We start from the raw sequence: 19,367 nt of genomic DNA on the forward strand, positions 1-19,367 counted from the left end.
TTTAATTTGTCTAACGGTGTCCATTAGTGAATATACATCCCGCACAGAAAAGCTTCCACATTTCTACAATGTAAATATCAGAAAAATTATGTACATCATTTTTAGTCACATATTTAAATTGTCTGTTTAGTTTACTCTGCTTAGAAGATCATTGTTTTATTCAAATAATATACTATGAGGAATTGCTCTTATGTAAAATAATAAAGTATATGCGTTAAAGGCATTTGAAAAGTATTTAAAATTAGCGCTACTGTTACAATTAATTTTTTAAATGTCGTTTAATAAAGAAAAATCAAACTAAACCGCTAATTCAAGGAAGGGAACCAATCAGAGAGCTTCACGTAACACACGTGACCCACCATGGAAGTGAATCCAGAGTGGACGCGCTTCTCGCTGTATGAGAACCTTTAGCGGAGTCAGAGCCGCAACAGTGAACAGGCACCGCGAGCACAGGCATTAGGTATGAAAATAATAACATTTTACTATATTTTACATCCTATATATGATGCCCATCACAAACCAAAACCTTCTGTGCGTGTGCATGGCGCGGAGATGATGTGAGATTAATTGAGCGATGGATACATTTAAATGAAATGAAAAGTTGCTGCTTCATGCTGTAATGCAGGTGCTAATGCTAATGCTAAAACTTGCATACAGGAGAAACTGAAAACCGCTTAAAATGTCATATTTATGCTTCATAATATCTCATTTATATTAATTTATGATTATAAATTCAGTGTATATTGTGAGCTGGATCTGTGTTTGTTCGGGTTTCTGCTGTTTTCCACTACTTTCTGTTTCATTTTATTGCTCTATGAGTGTTTAAGTGCTATTCTGACAGCAGTCCAAATCACCGAATTATTCAATTTAATAAATATTGTAATTATTAATAATAATAATGCATTTAAACTCTTTTTGCAAGTGATTACTGATCAATGAAGCATTTTTTCTCCTTCTGTTTGCAGAGTTTATTTTATTTAAAGGCACTATGGTAAGTGTTGCACTATTGGTGGATCTATTTTAATGCAGTTTATTGATTCACAATATGTTAAAATTCAAAAAAACACTCCTTTTTGTTTTATTGAACAGTCTCGAAGATATGACTCAAGAACGACCATCTTCTCCCCAGAGGGTGAGAGTCCCCATATCCACTGTTTTATTATTTATTCTACTGTGTGTTATTATTATACCTGCTGATTTCATGTTACTCGTAAATGTGGTCTCAGTGTGTGTGTGTGTGTTGTGTTGTTGGCAGGTCGCCTGTATCAGGTAGAATATGCCATGGAGGCCATCGGTCACGCTGGCACCTGCCTGGGCATCCTGGCTAATGACGGCGTGTTGCTGGCGGCCGAGAGGAGGAACATCCACAAGCTTCTGGATGAGGTTTTCTTCTCCGAGAAGATCTACAAACTCAACGAGTGAGCCGTGTTCTCAGATGAGATTGGATTAGTTCCGGTTAAATCATTTATGTGGCCTTAAAATCATTCTCACGATTAGTTCAACACAAATAACTTGATTATCAAGGCTTTTCAACTCATAAGCAAGAGTTTCCCAAAAGGAGTTGAAAAGCGCATTTTTATTATTTCTGATATGGGAGGAATTGTATTAATATTTAAGGTGTAGATTCATTAAATTTCTGTGCTTGAGAAATCTCTATGTAATGGGAGTGTTTACTATTATTTTTACAAATTTTACATTTTTGTTTTTTAATATTTCTATTTAGCTTTATTTTTAAGTTTTAGTTGTATTCATTTTAGTACTTTAACTAAAACTTATTTCAGTTAGTTGTCAAGGCTAAGTTTTGTCTTATTTTAATTTAATTTTTATTAAATTTATATCTTTTGTCATTATTGTTTTTAAGATTTCTATTTAGCTTTATTTTTTAAGTTTTAGTAGTTTTAGTACTTAAACTTATTACAGGTATTTGCCAAGGCTAATTTAAGTTTGTTTTCAATTTAATTTAAATTTAAGTTTTTGTCATTTTGTTGTGCTTTTCTCTTTTTTTTTTTTTTTTTTTTTTTTTTTGTATTTCTATTTAGCTTTCTATTTAAGTTTTAGTACTTAAACTTATTTCAGTTAGTTGTCAAGACTGTTTATTTTTTAGTTTAATTTTAGTTAATAATTTGTTTTGTTTATGTGCTCATTTGGTTTTCTTTTATATTTATATTTAGCTTTATTTTTAGGTTTTAGCTTTAGTAATTTTAGTACTTAATTAAATTAATATTATTTCAGGTAGTTATCAAAGTAAATTTAATTTTTTTGTCTTTTTTTATTTAGTTAATTATTATTATTATTTAGGTAATTAGGTATTTTTAATTTAGGTTTTATTTAGTAATTTTATGTGCTTTTGTCATTTAAAGAAATATATATATATTTAGCTTTATGATTTAAGTGTTAGTTTATGTAATTTTAGTACTTAAACTTATTTAAGCTGTCAGTGCTTATTTTATTATTTAAATTATTATAATAAATCATTATATATATATATATATATATATATATTATTTATGATTTTATATTTTAATTGATTTCAGCTTTATTTTGATTGCTGAAAATGATTTTTGGTAGTGATAGATTGCAATAACACTGGTGTGTGGTGATTCTGTAACACAGAGACATGGCATGCAGTGTTGCGGGAATTACGTCAGATGCCAACGTCCTCACGAACGAGCTGAGGCTCATCGCACAGAGGTGAGTGAGTCTGACTCCTGGCAAAGACAATACATATGAGAACCTCAGGATTCATATAGTATGTGATTATGTGTGTGCAGGTACCTCCTGCAGTATCAGGAGCCAATCCCCTGCGAGCAGCTGGTCACTGCCCTGTGTGACATCAAACAGGCCTACACACAGTTTGGAGGTACGACAGCTAAATCAAAACAGTTGCACATTATTAATCTGTTGCTAACGTGATCCTGGTGAAGTTTTGGGCTGCTAAATAAAAACTGAATGTGTGTTTTATCAGGTAAAAGACCCTTCGGTGTGTCTCTGCTGTATATGGGATGGGACAAACACTACGGCTTCCAGCTCTATCAGAGTGATCCCAGCGGGAACTATGGAGGCTGGAAAGCCACGTGCATCGGAAACAACAGCGCAGTGAGTGAAACACACACGCTCTTATTCTCCAGCTGGATGCTGCATCGTCCTGTTTGAACATGTGACACGCTTAAACTGTCCAACTAGTGCTAGAAAAAATCAGTGAATCAGTTCATTTGAATCGTTTGGTTTAATGAATCATTTCAAAAATAGTCACTAGGCGACACTGAATATCCACAAAGTTCTGTTCTCACAAAGTGACAGAAAAGACATTTATAATGTAACAAAAGATTTCTATTTCAAATAAATGCTGCTCTTTTGAACTTTCTATTCATCAAAGAATCCTGAAAAAAATGGAGAAGTTTCCACAAAAATATTGGGCTAGTTTTTTCAACATTGATAATCAGAAATGTTTCTTGAGCAGCAAATCATCATATTAGAATGATTTCTGTATTTGTAAATTCATGTAGATTGTCAAATATGATTTTGTTTGTTTGGGGTTGGGTGGCACGTTCCTCTTAAAGTTAAATGATTTATGAATGCTTCAAGAATCAGTTTGATTCTTTAAAAAGAACCAGTTTTTATTAATTCCATGACGAATCAACTAATAATAGCGTGATTCAGCCAGTAGATGGCAACGACACGCTGTCCTCATTTCAAGACTTCTGTTCTGTTATCACAAAAGAACACTAATGACGTCAGTTGAGAGATGAATGTGTGTGTGTGTGTGTTGTAGGCTGCTGTGTCGATGCTGAAGCAGGACTATAAAGAGGGAGAGATGACTCTGTCTGCTGCCCTCGCTCTCGCCGTCAAAGTGTTGAACAAGACCATGGACGTCAGCAAGCTCTCAGCAGAGAAAGGTGTGTGTGTGTGTGTGTGTTTGGCAAGACGGAGATGGAATAAATGTTTTAGCGTGCAGACTTCTGCATTATGAATGATCATGAAACCATATACAGACCCACAATCCATCTGAGCTCTCAGCTAATGCAGCTGCTCACGTGCTGAACTTCAGTAACACACACTGCTGTCAAAACTGTCATGCAACACACTCTTCTTAACAATAAAACATTAGTGTGACATATGGAGTCGCAATTACCTATTCATTTTTTTTATTCTTTTTTTTTTTTTAAGTGCATGAATAAGAAATCTCTTTTTTTAAAGGTTTTTCACAAAAAAATATTTTTCTCATTTTACTTTTTAAATGCATCTTTATTTTATTTTTTTACTTTGAAGCATAAATGGGCTTACATTAACAATGTAGATGACCCCCAAAAGCTGTTTCTAATTAAATAACTGTTCAGATACAAAATGTTTTAATCCATGAAACTCTTAAAGCGATAGTTTCACCCAAAAATGAAAATTCTGTCATAATTTACTCACCCTTGTTCCTAACCTGTGTGAATTTGTTTCTTTTGCTGAACACAAAAGAAGATATTTTGAAGAATGTTGGTAATTAAACAGTTGATGGGCCCCATCGACTTCCATAGTATGAAAAAAAGTATTATGGTAGTCAATGGGGTCCATCAACTGTTTGGTTACCCATATTCTTCAAAATATCTTCTTTTTGTGTTCAACAGAAGAAACAAATTCATACAGGTTTGAAACAACTTGAGGGAGAGTATATGATGACAGAATTTTCATTTAAGGGTGAAACTATCCCTTTAAAGATGTTGCTTCAGTAGATTTAAAATGTACTTTCATGGAAAAACATCTGATTATGTTCCCTCATTTTTCTGCCGATCTTTGCAGTGGAGATCGCCACACTGACACGAGAGAACGGCAAGACCAGAATCAAAGTCCTCAAGCAGAAGGAAGTGGAAGAGCTCATCAAGAAACACGAGGCTGAAGAGGCCAAAGCGGAGAAGGACAAGAAAGAGAAAGAACAGAAGGAGAAAGACAAATAAAACACCTGCAACCTACTTGTTTTCTATTAAAATTCAAAAGCCCACTGGGATTCCTAAAGAAATTCATATTGCTCTGTCTGTTCATCTGTCATTTTCTTTATTAAACACAAAACGAAAAGTTGAACTGAGTAGTTTTTGTTTCTGATAATCTAATGTGTCTGGTTCCTCACTTAACGTCCCACAGCTGGTGGTGTATGTTATATAATAATAGATTAATCTGAAAATGTATGCCTCTAATGTAAGTGTTGTGTAAGCAAGAGTTCTCAGGTTGGTGTGGGCTGAGACTTAGTATTTCTTTGCCCAGATAACCTTTACAAAAAAAAAGTTACTATTGTAAACATAAAAGGCCTGTTTACACCTGGTTTTGGTCGATCGGATCACAAGTGGACAATGCTAAATACAGTTGTAAACTGGGTTTACAAAACGTTTTGAGCTTGTCAAGTTTAGACCACTACCAGAGGTAGTCAAAAACACATTTGACCGGATTGCTTTCGTAGTGTAAACGCTCATGTGGTCGAATAGCCACAAAATACTCTCCACCTACTGACTCGATGCCTAAACATGGGACGCGAGCTAGCCAGACGGGAATTAAACTTTGTCGACTGAAGACCCAAATTTGGTTTGAAGATGAAAAACGTACCAAGCACAATGTTCTCTCTCCATTCCGGATTTCTAACATCATTCTGTTATTCTTCTAAGGCTTAATGGAATCTCTCGACTGATTCGACGTATTTTGTGGGCTTTCTAAGAAGCGCGGGAAAATTAGGCACGTGTTGCATAAGCGCGCGAATGGATTATTGTTTCAGAGGTCAGACCTGAACACACCGACAAGCTCGCAGAGTAACCCAGCAACATAGAAATGTTAACGTGTCACACGCTTAGAAGATTTAGGTCATTTTAATGGACGAGATTATTGTGATGTAATGTAACCCAGCACGGATCGTTAAGTGCGTCTGGCTCGCGGCTCTGTTCATAGCGACAGACTCTCTTCAGTTCATCTTGTCTACGGGAGTCAGTCAGTCAGTGTTTCTGAAGGTACAGTACCTCAAAGGAAAATGGGTTCAGACTGATGATGCCATGTCTAATGATCAGGAACAAATTCAAGTGAGGTTGAGAAATAACCAAGCAAATATTTAGAGTTTTGTTAGTTTATTTATTACCATTTGAGTTAGATTTGAGGTAGGGTTAAGTTATACGTTTGAGGTATTCCTAAACTTTGATAACTTAAAGTTTGGGTTTATATATACTCCGGTTTCACAGACAAGGTTTAAACTAGTATCAGACTAAAATGCATATTTGAGCTGTTTCAACTGAAAGTAACTTGCACTGACATTAAAATGTGTCATTGTTTTGTCTCAAGATGCACGCCAGTATTGTTTTTGTTTTAAAAGGACTTTTATAAAAAAAAAAAACTTAAATGTCCTAATTGACCTAAGGTCAAATCCTGGCTTAATCTGAGCCCAGTCTATGAAACAAGGCTAGTATTCATTGTCTGGTAAAATTGAATAAAGTAAATTGCAGTTAAGCAGTTTATTATGGCTATTTCTCATAAAATGCAGTTACTTCATGAACATGGACATTTTAAAATGACTAATTAGTCTTTTGCCATGCATATTTCATGTGTTTATGCTATGTGTATTTTTTGTCTTGCCACAGAGAATGATGGGAAATGTAGTTTTGTTTTAGAAGCCTGACAGCTTATAAACATTCTAAATGACTATTTCTCATCAACTAAATTGTACTATCATCAATCATTAACAATTAAATCTTAATTATGATAAATCATTGGTTGGTTTTTCAGTGAATAATACTTGCAAGAACCATTTTTCTTGTAAGATCCAAAAGATCCACATTTATTAACTTTAGTCTAGTGTCAGTAGTTTAATATTTGTTCAGTTCACATTTTTTCCTTGGCAAACATGTGCTTGCATTATTCAACATCCATAATTTAATTTTATTTCTCCTTTCAGTTCACACAAGGAATCCTAGAATAGTCAAATTGATTTTATTTGTGAAAAAACAAAAACAGGTAAGTCATGAAGTTTGGTTTTGTCACGTGTTTTATTTGGACATAAGGAAAAAGTTCAAGGTATACAAGTGTAGATTGTCAATAAATGATAAAATCTGATTTACTCTAATTTCTACACTACCAAAAAAAAAAAAATCAACCAATATAGACAAAATAAAATCATATAGATAAAAAATAAAATTTAAGTGGATGAACAAAAAACATTCTCTAAAAGCTTATTGTCACAGCCCATGAGGAAAGGTAAGGTCTATTTACACATGCAAAACCTAAAGGCCACCCTGCTGAGAAGTATACAGAACTGAATTCATTGCACCGAATTTCCACAGAGATGACAAAGAATCAAAGAAACAGAGGCTTCCGCTCCAGGGAATGTTTTTGCATGTTTTACCTGACTACGCCGGGACCGAGCCTGCAATCTAAAGGTGCTGCTACGGTAGGTTCACCAGTCTTATATGAATAAAACTTGAGGCTTTCGCTTTGAATGGAGACCATTATCTTTGGCAAGTATGTCAAGTTCACTAAACACTGCAAGACATCTTGACGGCTCAAACTACATCTCTCCGTAATGGATGTGTAATGCACCGTGGGCTGAATTGCTTGTGTTTTCCTAAAGTGCTTGTGTAAAGCCCCTGAGGGGCAGAGAGTGGGGTTGGTTTGCGCTCATGTTCCTGTGGGTTTGGGATGGTGAAGACAAAAGGTGTGATAGACTATGGTAAGACTCATGTAGAAGACCTCTGGTCTATGCATCTCCCTAAATAAAAATGAGGACACCAGGACCTTAAAACTAGAATGATTTCATCACAAACATGCTCATGCGTCTAGAAGTCTTCAGGTCTGGCTTCATTTTAAAAGAAATGAAAGCGACAGACCTGATTGAACAACTTCTACTCAAAGAATCTGTGAAAAGCAAACCTCAAAACCAGACTGAGAAAAATGTCAGCTAAACTTACACTCAAGTGCGTTGTTGGGGTCGCATCTGGAATGATACACTGTAGAATGCTGCGTCCCATCCCATGTTGAATGCGAGATATTTTTCGTACGTAATATCTTTGACTTTCAAAAATAAAGCATGACATTCTGACGACATAAAAACAAAATGGTAATATGCAATGCTAGCTTTCATGTTTTAGATGCGTGATAATCAACAGTGAGGGTATGTGTTTTACACGTCACTGCAACGTTTCTTGGTTTTGTTGGTAATATTATTCGGAAACTGACTTGTCGATGCGTTTTATTTGCGTAAAAGTGATTGTTTAGCATTGTCTGTGCACCTCTCAGGGTGCCATCTGTGATGTTATAGACCGAAGTCACAATCTCCATAGAATTTTCCAAGCTAAAAGTCCAACTTCTATACCACTTCTCTAAGTAGGAAGGTGGTCTTAAGTTTTATGGAACGCAGCATAAATCCTAGCAAGTGTTTTAAGATCTAATTGTGCTGTTGAAGTGAGTCGAGTCCTAGCTACCGAGAGCTGTTCGGCTTGCTTCCTCTGAGTACGGTGAACTAGTGAAAGTTACAGCTGAAACTCCTAAAAAAGAGTGTCAAAACTGGAATAAACAAATAAATTCCTGATTTCACCACCATCAGCCACTGGAAACAGTTTACAATCAATTACAAATGCATTCCCTTCTGTAAAAACTATCACTACCATGTCTGCGATATGAATCCTGTTCTGAATGTTGGAGTACACAACAGTAATAGACAGTCTGATATATGATGATTAACAGAGATGATATGCTGGATTTCTGCTTTAGCACCAACCCACCTCCTGCTGATGGAACAACCAATCAGAATCGATTGGTGGGTTAATAACAGAAATTGAACCAATCAGAGTGTTAGATGGCCCAGCTTCGCCCCTACCCCTGTCCTAAAAGTCACTTTGATGCAGAGGTGTAAAGGGGGAACAGAGACGGGGAGTAAGAGGGGTGGGGGCATTTTAAGAGTGAGGGAGAGTGTGATGGTCACTCTTCATCAGAACTACTGCTGTCTATGGAATAGACCATAAAGAGAAGGTCGGGCCGGGCCGGCACCAGCGGGTGACCGGGTTTCACCACCTCAAAACCGATGTAGTGGAAGGTCTTCATGATGGACACTGCACAAGTGGAGACAAAGACAGTTCATTATGGTACGTATTTGATTCATTATCCAGTTTAAAAATATCAGATAACCCAAATGAAGGTTCTGTCATAATTTACTCAGCATGTTGTTGCAAACCCATATGACTTTCTTTCTTTTTTGCAGATTGTACACAAATCATAATGGGGCTGTCAAGCGCTAAAAAGCACAACAGTGCACAAGTCATATGGATAAGCCATCATTTTGGAGTTCGACAACCTCAGGCTACACGTCTACATGAATCCGGATATTGAAAATGGCATTTTCATTTCATAACACTCTCCCTCCAAACTAGCTTTAAGTGTTTTCCAAAAGTTGCTTGTCTACACTGAAAAATCTGAAAATGCTTAAATCCCCTTGTTGCGCATCTAAAACGTCATTGAAGCTCACTGAGATAACACTGAGAGAAAAGGCATAATATTCTCACGCTATTCGTTTATTAGCAAAATTTCCTACCATTTACTGGTGTGTCAAGGTCACTCAAAATCAGCATTACATGTATGGTATAAAACGCAACTGCACTCATGTTTTGCCACAGGACAGCAATTGTGAGTAAATATTGTCATCTTTGCAGCTATGTGATATGAAGATTGTGTGAGGTAACAAATATCTTTAGCTAAGTGAATAGCAGGCACAACAATGGCAATACATCTATAGATATAGAGTATATGGGTACAGCATGCATGACTAAACACTGTTCACACTACAACATGAAAACACTGTTTTCAAATGTATCCACTTGGGTGAGCGTAACAAGGCCAAAACAAAGATTATTATTTTTTTAAAGATACCGATTTCAAATGTATCCGGATTAATGTGGTTGTAGCCTCGGTTTCCATTATGAGGGGGGAAAATCTTTGGTTGAGTTCCACTGAAGAAAGTAAGTCACTCATACTGTTTTGGTACAATACGAGGGTGAGTAAATGATGACAGATTTTATATCATTATATGTGTTTAAATGTTTCTTACATCGATCGTCTCTGTTTTTGTGAAGCCACAGGAACACATAGCTGACTTTCAACTGCTCCTCTGCAAACTCCAGAAGCCTGGTGAAACTGCAGAGTAATGAGAGAGAGAGAGAGATGGTGACGCACTGCTGCTTTTACATAATGTGAATCTTATGTAATAATGCAGATGTACTATCCACAGAGCAACTTCAGTCAGAACACACACACACAAAGTTAATGCTTTCTGACAGTCCACCACCTGCTCGCTGAAGGTAAAACACTCTGTTCTAATGCCTGCAGTGACCTCAAAGACAGCACGACCAATCCAAATGAGAAAACTTTCATCAAAAGCGGCTTCATCTTTCACGACCTCATACCAGTGATGAAACATCACACTCGAGCTGCTTTTGACTAAAATTAAACCAGCCGTTTGTTCTACTGTGACCTAAAAATGTCAGTTAAAGCCGAACCATGTAGAGACAGACGGATACGCTGTCAGCTTCAATATAGACAGATTATGAACCCAAAGTACCCTTCTTTGCTGCCATTGTGGAGAGCTCCAGCGGGGATTTCCAGGTAGAGGGCATCGTCTGAAAGAACCGTGTCCCAGCTGGAGATTCGACGCTCGCTCAACTGGTACTGGAAGTGCAGGACTGGGGGCGCTCCACTTACTGATCCCGCCTGAGTCACTGTCAGCTTGTCGTCCTGGAGGACACATATGCATTCCTTTTATTACAATATTGCATTTTTTTTTTTTTTTTGTATTTTATATTTTAGTGTTTTTATTTATTTTGACAAAGTATCCAAAATATTTTGCAATAAAAGAACGAAAACTTATACAACTACTAATTCCCCTCTAACCTCCCCCCTTCCCGCACCCACCCCATTGCACTACGGGACATTGAGCAATATCTGAATAACCAGGGATAAAATAAAATTCATACAGAAAAAGACAAATAAAATAACATTAATGATAACACCCAAAATAGTGGCTGTAGATTAAGTAACCAAAATTTTCTTGACTGTAGAAATCCAATTCTTCTACAGCGACAAAGTCCTAGGGTTAGCGTGATTGGACCGTGCAGATGACAGCTCCAGGTATAATATCTCCATTAAAGAATGTAGCCAATGTTTAATAGAAAGATCATGCGGAGGTTTCCATCATTGAACAAGTAGCGGTCATGGCAGCTAGCCAGAATTTCCGTACCTTCTCACATAGAGGAAATTGAGAATTGTCATTCAACAATAAAATAACAGGATCTTTGGGAATACGAATCCTCAAGGCCTTGTACAAAACATCAAGCACCATATCCCAGAATTTTTGCACATTCGGACAGTCCCACAGCATATGTATCAAAGTGTCCACACATCTCGGTCCACAGAAATTACAATACGGGTGGGGCGATAGACCCATTACATGTCGTATGCGTGTGGTTAGATATGCCAATTTTGAATTGGTGGTTAGGGAATATTGCATATTATTGTTTTTAACATTATTGTAAACTCTTGAAAACAGCCTTGAAAGAACCAGTTCTCAGATGCTTCTATGAGGAGCTCTAAAAAAATGTACTATGCAAGAGAGATATTCATTCTCTTAATCGCGAATCGATCCAATTATGGTCGATCGATTGCACTGCGTTGTTTTGTACATCTGTATTGCAACGTGTATCCCATTAAGATGAGGTTGGAAATACCCAGCAATGTGGGATTCATTTCAGTAATGAACCCGCTGTAATCCTGTCGATTTTCAATTGATTTTTGTCTAAATATCTAAGCCAGAGTAGAACATTTAAACAAAATCAATTGATATAAATGAGCTCAAGAGCAGCCAACAGGGACTTGAACAATAGATCTTTTCACAGGTGTGAGTGATCCTAAACCTCTTAACCTTTTGAGACGATCACGTGTCTGCACAGGCAGTGCTGACATCTATAGTGTCACGCACACGGCCAGGTGTATGCTGAGCTCGATTACCGAGCGCCAACACCGCCCATAAGTAGCTCAGATGGAAACTAGCTGTACATATTGTACAGAGCTATGAGACACACAAAAAAAAACAAGCTCTGGATATCTCTTCACACCCGTCTCCTCCCTTGGGCTGGTTGTCTGTGTATGTTTTTTGGAAATGGTATGGTTTGCTGCCCCAGACTCTTATTGACTAATGTATTTATTTACTGTACAGGACTTTTAGCCTTACAGGTCAGTAAAGTAGCAAACCGAGATGTTTTTCAGATTTTTTGAAATATCCTTTTGAGTTCAGCATTATATTAGGTGTGCCTCTTAATTGTATTAGCATTTATTAAATATATTACACCATTACAGATGCATAGTTAACTGTATCGCTTTTTATTTTTTGGCAAGGAATACGAAAATCATGTATGAAAAAAAATGTTAAATGGGACCTATTATGCCCTTTTCAGTCTTGTTTTTGGGGACTACAGTAACAGGTGCTTGATTTTTCAAAAACACATTCTTTTTTCACATATTTGACATTGTTGCAGAACCTCTCTTCCCAGTCTGTCAGTAACTGTCAGTATGTTTAATTCCAGTCTCTATGTAGCCACGCCTTCTGAACTGTGCAATGTGCTCTGGTTGGATGGACCAGTGTGTTGTGTTGTCAACCGCTTGGGGAAATGTCACGCCCATTATCATAACTGCGAGTTTTAACACACTACTAACGCAACTCAACCAGGCCTCGCCCCCTTTTTTGCATATGCCTTGAGAATTATTTACATTATTGTGAAGTGTACGTTCCCAGACGAAAACTCAAGACGAGTTTCAGGGTGTCCAGAAACAGTGCGCACTGATTAGGGCTGTCACTTTACGTTCGAAAATCGATTGCACAATCGATTGGACCAACCAACATAAGTTTCGAAAACGAAAATAGGGAATCGATTTTAACGGCCTTCTCTCGGAGCGCGTCCAGCTCGTCATGATATGCCCGCAGCGAACGCGCGTAACACAGCAACTGCAGGCTCTGACAAACACACATAACAGCAAATTATCCTTCTGGATAATGCGTCTCTTTTTACTACAAAAATGTGAATACTGCCGGTATTCAGACAGTCTCATGCATATAGAGACACAGATTCGGGCTACGGTCAACAATCGCCTACGTAGGTGAAATTTGTTTGACATTTCTAATCGTAAACACAGCCATGTTGAAGCCTGTAGTAATGTTTTTCATTGATGTTATGGCAATCCACTCTGCTTATTGATTTTCGAGAATGTTGCACTCCTGTTTGTCATTGTGCACGAAACTTCACGCCAATAAATCATCAGAAATATTGCTGACTTGTGCGCGTCTCAAGCGCTGCGCGCCCTTTTTTTTCCGTTCGTCCTAATGCCTGTTAGTTGTCCGTGGATTTGCCTATATTTGTAGCCTGGGTGCCAGCCCGAACCCCGCCCACAACATTTTTTGGTCGGGAAGTTCGGTCTGGAATCGATCCATTGAGGAGTAATTATGCTCGGCTCCTAGAAGGCCGAGCCAATCAAATTGCCAGGGCGGGCTTTAATCGATGATGGACAGATGATCTGCGGTTACGTAATCACCCACGTCACCAAAGAGCGCTTGATTTGAATTAGTTTACAACAAAGACGATTGCAGCTGGAGAATTGAGATTTCACGAGTTCACACTTACAAATAAGTCAGATAGAATAAATGCGTAGGCTATATGAGATGTCACAAGTTCACACAAATAAGTAAGATAGAATAAATGCGTATATGACGTGCTGTCCGAGGAGAGGGCTGTGGGCTCGGTAGCCATACTCCCCCCGTGTTCCTGGTTGTGAGAGAACAAGACAAGAGTGAGGATTCGGGGTGGTGGAGGGACCGAGGGATGCTGAAAAACTGTCAAGGAGTGTTAGGTAAGTTGACAGAGTGAATATGCTTCCTCGGTAACGTTAGACATGGTATTGTTTGATGACAAGTTGATATTGGATTGATTATTTGTACGTGCTCCTCCCGAACTTTGTTTATGAAACATCATGTGTAGATTCCGCCATCGCGTCTGTTATAGAAGATATCGACAGCGCATTCATTTTAAAAGAGGAACAGAGAGCCGCGCCCGCGACATTTTGTTGGTTGAAAATATGAATGAAGAACATGCGTCATTTACTCCGTTGCTCTGATTGGTTGTAGGTCTATCCAATTGAGTGCAGAGTTTTTTTTTTTCCCTGGTTCGGTTGAGACACGCCCCATAATCAAATATCTATGGAGCGGTATCAGACTCACATTCTGACTAGAATATGAGTATGACGAAGTCAGGCTACTATATTTGGCGTTTAAAATGGAAACGTCTTTAGACATGGAAAATCGATTTTACAATCGAATCAATGAACACTTATGTCTCCAAAATCTAACAGGATTTTTTCACAAAAGTGACAGCCCTACTGATATAGAGAATAACTCCCTTTGATATGACTTTGCAGAGCGTTTTCATGCTCAAACAGCAACATTACACACTAAAGAAAGTTGAAAACATAAAAAAGCGTAATAGGACCCCTTTAAATGTTTTAGAATGTTTGTTTTTGACGTTCATACAAAAGCAAACAACAATTCAGTTCGACACACCCTGATGAAGGCATGTAGCCGCAACGCGTAGGTGTACTTCTCACCAATTTTTTAAGTAAGCCATGAATGAAATAAAGGCTTTTTAACTTTTTTCACTAACATTCGAGTGCCTTGGAATTCTTGTCTTCAGAGATATACTATCCCACAACCAAAGAGCACCGAGGTTTTATACACCCCATGCAGCACTTTTTTTGCATTAAGCTTTGAACAATTCAGTTCATGTGTGTGTGTGTTCTTACCTTGTGAAGTACGCTGTGAGGGAGATCCCTGCCCGTCCCTCGCCCACCCGGGATCTTCGTTAGTGGGAGAGGGGCATCAGGAGCACCACAGAGGCCCTGGAGCCCGCTGCCTCGAGCCAAGCACGGCACAACTACAGTATGAAAAAGATGAATATGTCATAGCTGTGTAAGGTTAGCACAGTTTTCCTCTGGTGCTTTTAACTAAAATTGGCATGTGCTTCTAAAAACTACCTTCGCTCTGTTTGACGGCGTCATGATTTAAGTTCATGACGCATTTTGGCACAGGCCTCAGAGTGCCTGCCGATAACAGATATACCCATCCTGCCAACAGCATAAACCAATCTGGCTGTCTGCTTAACTGAAATGTTGTCTCTCTCTCGATATATCTGTTCTTATGCAGCTTTGTTTTCACATTAGCGCTCAGTTCTCTGATTACAGACTATTGGCCAGATTTACTAACAGCTTGCGCCAACGCAAACAATCTTTTGGCGTTAAAAATCTACTGACAGGATTTACTAAACACACGCGTGGACAGGGTTATGTTCGCGGCTGACCTTATTGCATATGCATTTGTAGGAGTTTCCCTTTCAGATGCAACATTTATGGGAAGGAGAGCATTTAAAAGAATCATGCAACGTGAGGTTTGCGCAAGTTAATGGTATTTGCGCCATTATTTACCGCCCGAAAAAAGCATGTCTTAAACCAGATGCTAATTTGCGCTGCTCTTGGTAGATTGCGTTGGAAATGATAATGGAAATTATGTTTGTGTTGTCAGTAGATGGCGTGCAGAACTTTCCACTCCCATCTGCGCTTTTTTGGGATTGCGCTCTCACACTAATTTGCCCTGTTTAGTCAATCTGGCCCTATCAAAGCACTTAGGACATCTGGAGTAAAACAAATTTTGCTCTAATATGGAATTAAGCTAATTTATAATTTTGTTTAGTCTGATCTATGAATTCAATTTCATCAAATCTATCGATAAATTAGTGCTAGGCCAGGCCAATTAATCATCTAATATTTTGCAATCATCAGCATCAGCCGATGGATTTGATTCTTAAAATGAAAATATTGTCAAATTAATTTTGTTTCTTGGAGATGGATGTTTCACTTTCAACTAGACAGAAGGGAGGCGGTTCGCACAGATCACAAACAAGCACATGATGTGAAAACAAGTCTGTAAATAGCAGCTTGGCTGAGAACATTTGACATCCCAGCGGGCTTGAGTTACAGCACTGGCTTTTAGAGATGGTAATAACAGATATTTATGTACCCATGACATACTGGGAGATCTTTGGATCGGATATCTCATCTGAAGCCAGGCCGCACACTGTCAGCGAAAATCTCTCATTTTGATTGAAAGCCTTCTAGAAAATTCCTGATTTTCAAAACAACCCTGTTTACAACAAGACAGGAATATGAGCTCACGCACAAAGCTGATCTGGGAACAGAACATTGATATTGTATGCCATTATCAGCTGACAGCAATCCATGACAAATTAATTGGCTGTTCGAAACTTGGGTGCATTGTTTTCAAGTCTCATGAGCAAGATTACCCAGCAGGCAAATGAAAGACGGGCGTAGTGTTTTCCAAGCGCACATGTAACCCAGGTGACATAATCTGCATGGTGACCACATAAAAAACAGGTGGAGCTGTTCCTTTCCTTTTTGGTGACCCTACAGACTATCTTTACTTATGTACAAAGAACTAGTACGACAAGGCACTTTTGAGGCGCTCTTGTTTTGTTGGTTCTCCTCTCCTGGTCTCTGTAAAGAGTGCCGGGTATCTGCGAGTGAAATGTCAGCTTGTTTTGAAAGCCGACACTTTCACCCTCTGACATTCAAGCACTTTCCTCCCCTCCACCGTCTCTGATTATACGCTCTGGATCAAAACAGATTCAGGCCAACTAAAAAAAAGAAAGAAACTGAAACAGTGGGACTTTCTTGGATTAATTTAACGTACAGAACTCGATCGACATCACGATGCAGTCGTCGAGTTTGCATTAGATTGCTATGCGGTTTCTAGGAGTGGCTGCTAGAGGTTATGCTTCATATTCTGGTGATATAATGGGAATTTTTGTTATGTTTTGTCATTTAGCAGGTGAAAATCATAAGTTTGTTCGCTCGGAAAAGTGATAGCACACTTTCCTCAAAAAGACACGAAATCAAAATGGACAGTTTTTATTTTTTCTATTATAAATGATTTATCCTGGCACATCATTTGTATAATTCATGTGCCCTTATAATCTTTAAACAAAATACTGTATCTTTCCTTCCCTTTTGCAGTGACATCTATTATTTTCTCTGATGATGTGCTTACTGGCACAAGGGCAGGGCAACCTGTCACTCACGTGATATCGACCAATAGCAAACCACAACCAACGATCCAATCAATTCCCAATGGTCAAAATCATTTTTCCTTGTTCGAGAAGCTGCTTCACTCGGATATAAGTCACAATAGGGAAGAAAACACTTTCACAACTTACGTTTCATGCCGACTTTAAGCCATCATGCATGTCTGTAGGTTTTAAATAACAAAATCCAGGTTATGAACGATAGTAATAGCCTATAAGTTAAGGATAATGTTGGATTCAGTCCAAAAGCAGAATCTATTCACAAAACAATCCAAAGGTCCTCTTTTTGTTACTGAGAAAGTACACATTTGTTACACTTCACATAATTCCACTAAAATTGAAGATCATTCCTGACTCCAGTTGACCTCCAGGACCAGCACAGGGTGATAGTCCGGATCTGTTTAAAGACCGGGATTCAGGTTAATCTTTAGTGCAGTAATTACTGGCTCTGCTGAGTGTTTGGAGAACAACCAGGAAACAGTCAAAACCAAAACAGGATACTGCGAGTCTTCCAGGAAAACAGTTATCATTTGGCTATACAGAGGGGCACGAAAGGTGACGTACGACCTTCAACTCACTCGTGTTTTGGACCAATCCCTGACCAGGAGAGGTATGGCAGGTTTGTGTTTTTGTGTTCACATATCAGATTACAAAGCCTCAGCATGCAAATGACCTTCTTTGACAATAAGTCTGACGTTTCTATTTATGCCAGAGTCTTAGCGCTGCCACATTCTTCTGTAAAGTGTTTCTCTTTTTAACATTGATGGTCTGGATGGAGTCCAAGTAAAACAACCAAAACACAAACAGAACGTGAGGTTGAGAAGCAGGAATGAAATGACGTTGCATGAAATGTGAGCGCGGATGGATTTGGGATGTCATTCTGTGACCGGCGAGGAAACGTTCATGGAAAAATGCACGGTGCTCTGATTTTAACATGATGTTTGAATTGTTCATAGGGTCTATAAACAGAGCCACTGCAAAGATGTTGCAGCTAAACAACAGAGCTTTCAAGGAACTATCGCTTATGTAATGTTTTGTCCCCATATTCCCAACTCAGAATACCTTAAATCTCAGGTTAAGTATGGTTCATCGCCCTGCACTAGTGCTAATCTTGTTACAAAAACAAGCATTTCAATGAAAACAACCGCTGACAGTGTCTTGAGTTTCATAACAGGATCCTTGCAGGTGATCTGTGCTCGGGTTTCTATCCTCAATCCACATTAGGAAATTAGATTGTTTAGGAAAAACTAATTGCCGATTTGGTCGGCATCGACAGTCCTGTTACAAGCTCATGAATCCTAATTGAGTTGATGGGGTTATGGATGAAATATTTATAGCAGTGTCTCTCACACTCATCTGTCTGCTCGACATTAAATCCGCTTTGATCACTGTCTGAGTCTGATCCTTCAGTGCATCACAATAGAGCCTGCCCATTCATAATTTACATACATCACATCTCTATATCAGACTCAATATAAAATAAATTAGTATTGTCAATATTATTGATATATATTTAATTTAGTATATTTTTTATAATAGTCTCTCTCTCTCTGTCTCTCTCAATGTATATAAACAATACATAAATGTATACATTACAATTTTCATTACAAGAAAATCTATTATTAGAAAACGTTTACATACCGTATGTATAAATATGTTCTGAATTATTAAATATTATTTAAAAACACTTTAAGTATATAAATATTTTAATAGCACGTTAAATATATGTAAAATAATCATAATAATCATCAGCTGCAAAATATTTGGCAGTATGTGCATGAAATTAAAATGTTGCACGACTGTAAAAAAAAAAAAAAAAATGCAATCGTATATCATCTCACCTCTCCTCTGTGTTGCACATATTTTTTTTCCTCGTTGACTGCTTTACTCTGATAACTCAAAGAGTGACTGTTGTGCAGAAAGTCCACGGAGAAATGCAGCATATATTTAATAATTCTCTCTCTCTGAAGCGTTCAGCAATCCGCGCACCGTGCTTTGACACCGAGCTCTGACTGGCTGCGCGGTGACGTTAGGAACTCATTATGAATATTAATAAGCCTACATTACGTCTGCCAATCAAAGGCCGAGTGCGATTGTCGACAGACACGCAGCTCATTAATATTCATCGACGTTCAGCGTGGAGAATCATGGGAGACAGACGCAGAACAGGGAAGT

At 38.1% G+C, this 19,367-nt stretch overlaps 3 protein-coding genes across 4 annotated transcripts in view; 2 read left to right on the forward strand and 1 right to left on the reverse strand.

The window, feature by feature from the left end:
* The first annotated feature begins 352 nt into the window (after nucleotides 1–352).
* Nucleotides 353–5,064, forward strand: psma4 (proteasome 20S subunit alpha 4). Its single transcript, XM_079860164.1, has 9 exons — nucleotides 353–460; nucleotides 966–991; nucleotides 1,090–1,132; nucleotides 1,256–1,418; nucleotides 2,614–2,691; nucleotides 2,772–2,860; nucleotides 2,966–3,096; nucleotides 3,773–3,896; nucleotides 4,786–5,064. The coding sequence occupies exons 2-9, from the start codon at nucleotides 989–991 to the stop codon at nucleotides 4,938–4,940; spliced, it is 786 nt and encodes a 261-aa protein (XP_079716290.1). The 5' UTR covers nucleotides 353–460; nucleotides 966–988; the 3' UTR covers nucleotides 4,941–5,064.
* A 1,918-nt stretch (nucleotides 5,065–6,982) lies between these two features.
* Nucleotides 6,983–19,212, reverse strand: oaz2a (ornithine decarboxylase antizyme 2a). The gene is given in 6 exon segments (XM_079858471.1): nucleotides 6,983–9,059; nucleotides 10,052–10,137; nucleotides 10,562–10,734; nucleotides 14,842–14,919; nucleotides 14,921–14,972; nucleotides 19,034–19,212. Coding segments are annotated over 6 exon segments (540 nt in total). The 5' UTR covers nucleotides 19,054–19,212; the 3' UTR covers nucleotides 6,983–8,928.
* Nucleotides 17,258–19,367, forward strand: part of rbpms2a (RNA binding protein, mRNA processing factor 2a) — a 53,246-nt gene continuing 51,136 nt past the window's right edge. Inside the window, exon 1 of one of the 2 annotated variants that reach the window (XM_079858470.1) lies at nucleotides 17,258–17,802. The gene's annotated coding sequence lies outside the window, so the exon portion shown is untranslated. Of the gene's footprint in view, nucleotides 17,812–19,367 lie in introns of both variants that reach the window. The other variant, XM_079858469.1, reaches the window with a different exon arrangement.

This window comes from Squalius cephalus, assembly GCF_949319135.1.
Source record: "Squalius cephalus genome assembly, chromosome: 23".
NCBI lineage: Eukaryota > Metazoa > Chordata > Actinopteri > Cypriniformes > Leuciscidae > Squalius > Squalius cephalus.

Excerpts from the sequence above, each read along its gene's own strand:
- psma4 (XM_079860164.1), top strand. Across the intron at positions 1,133-1,255 it reads GACCATCTTCTCCCCAGAGG|GTCGCCTGTATCAGGTAGAA; the intron begins GTGAGAGTCCCC and ends TGTTGTTGGCAG. Across the intron at positions 3,097-3,772 it reads GCATCGGAAACAACAGCGCA|GCTGCTGTGTCGATGCTGAA; the intron begins GTGAGTGAAACA and ends TGTGTGTTGTAG.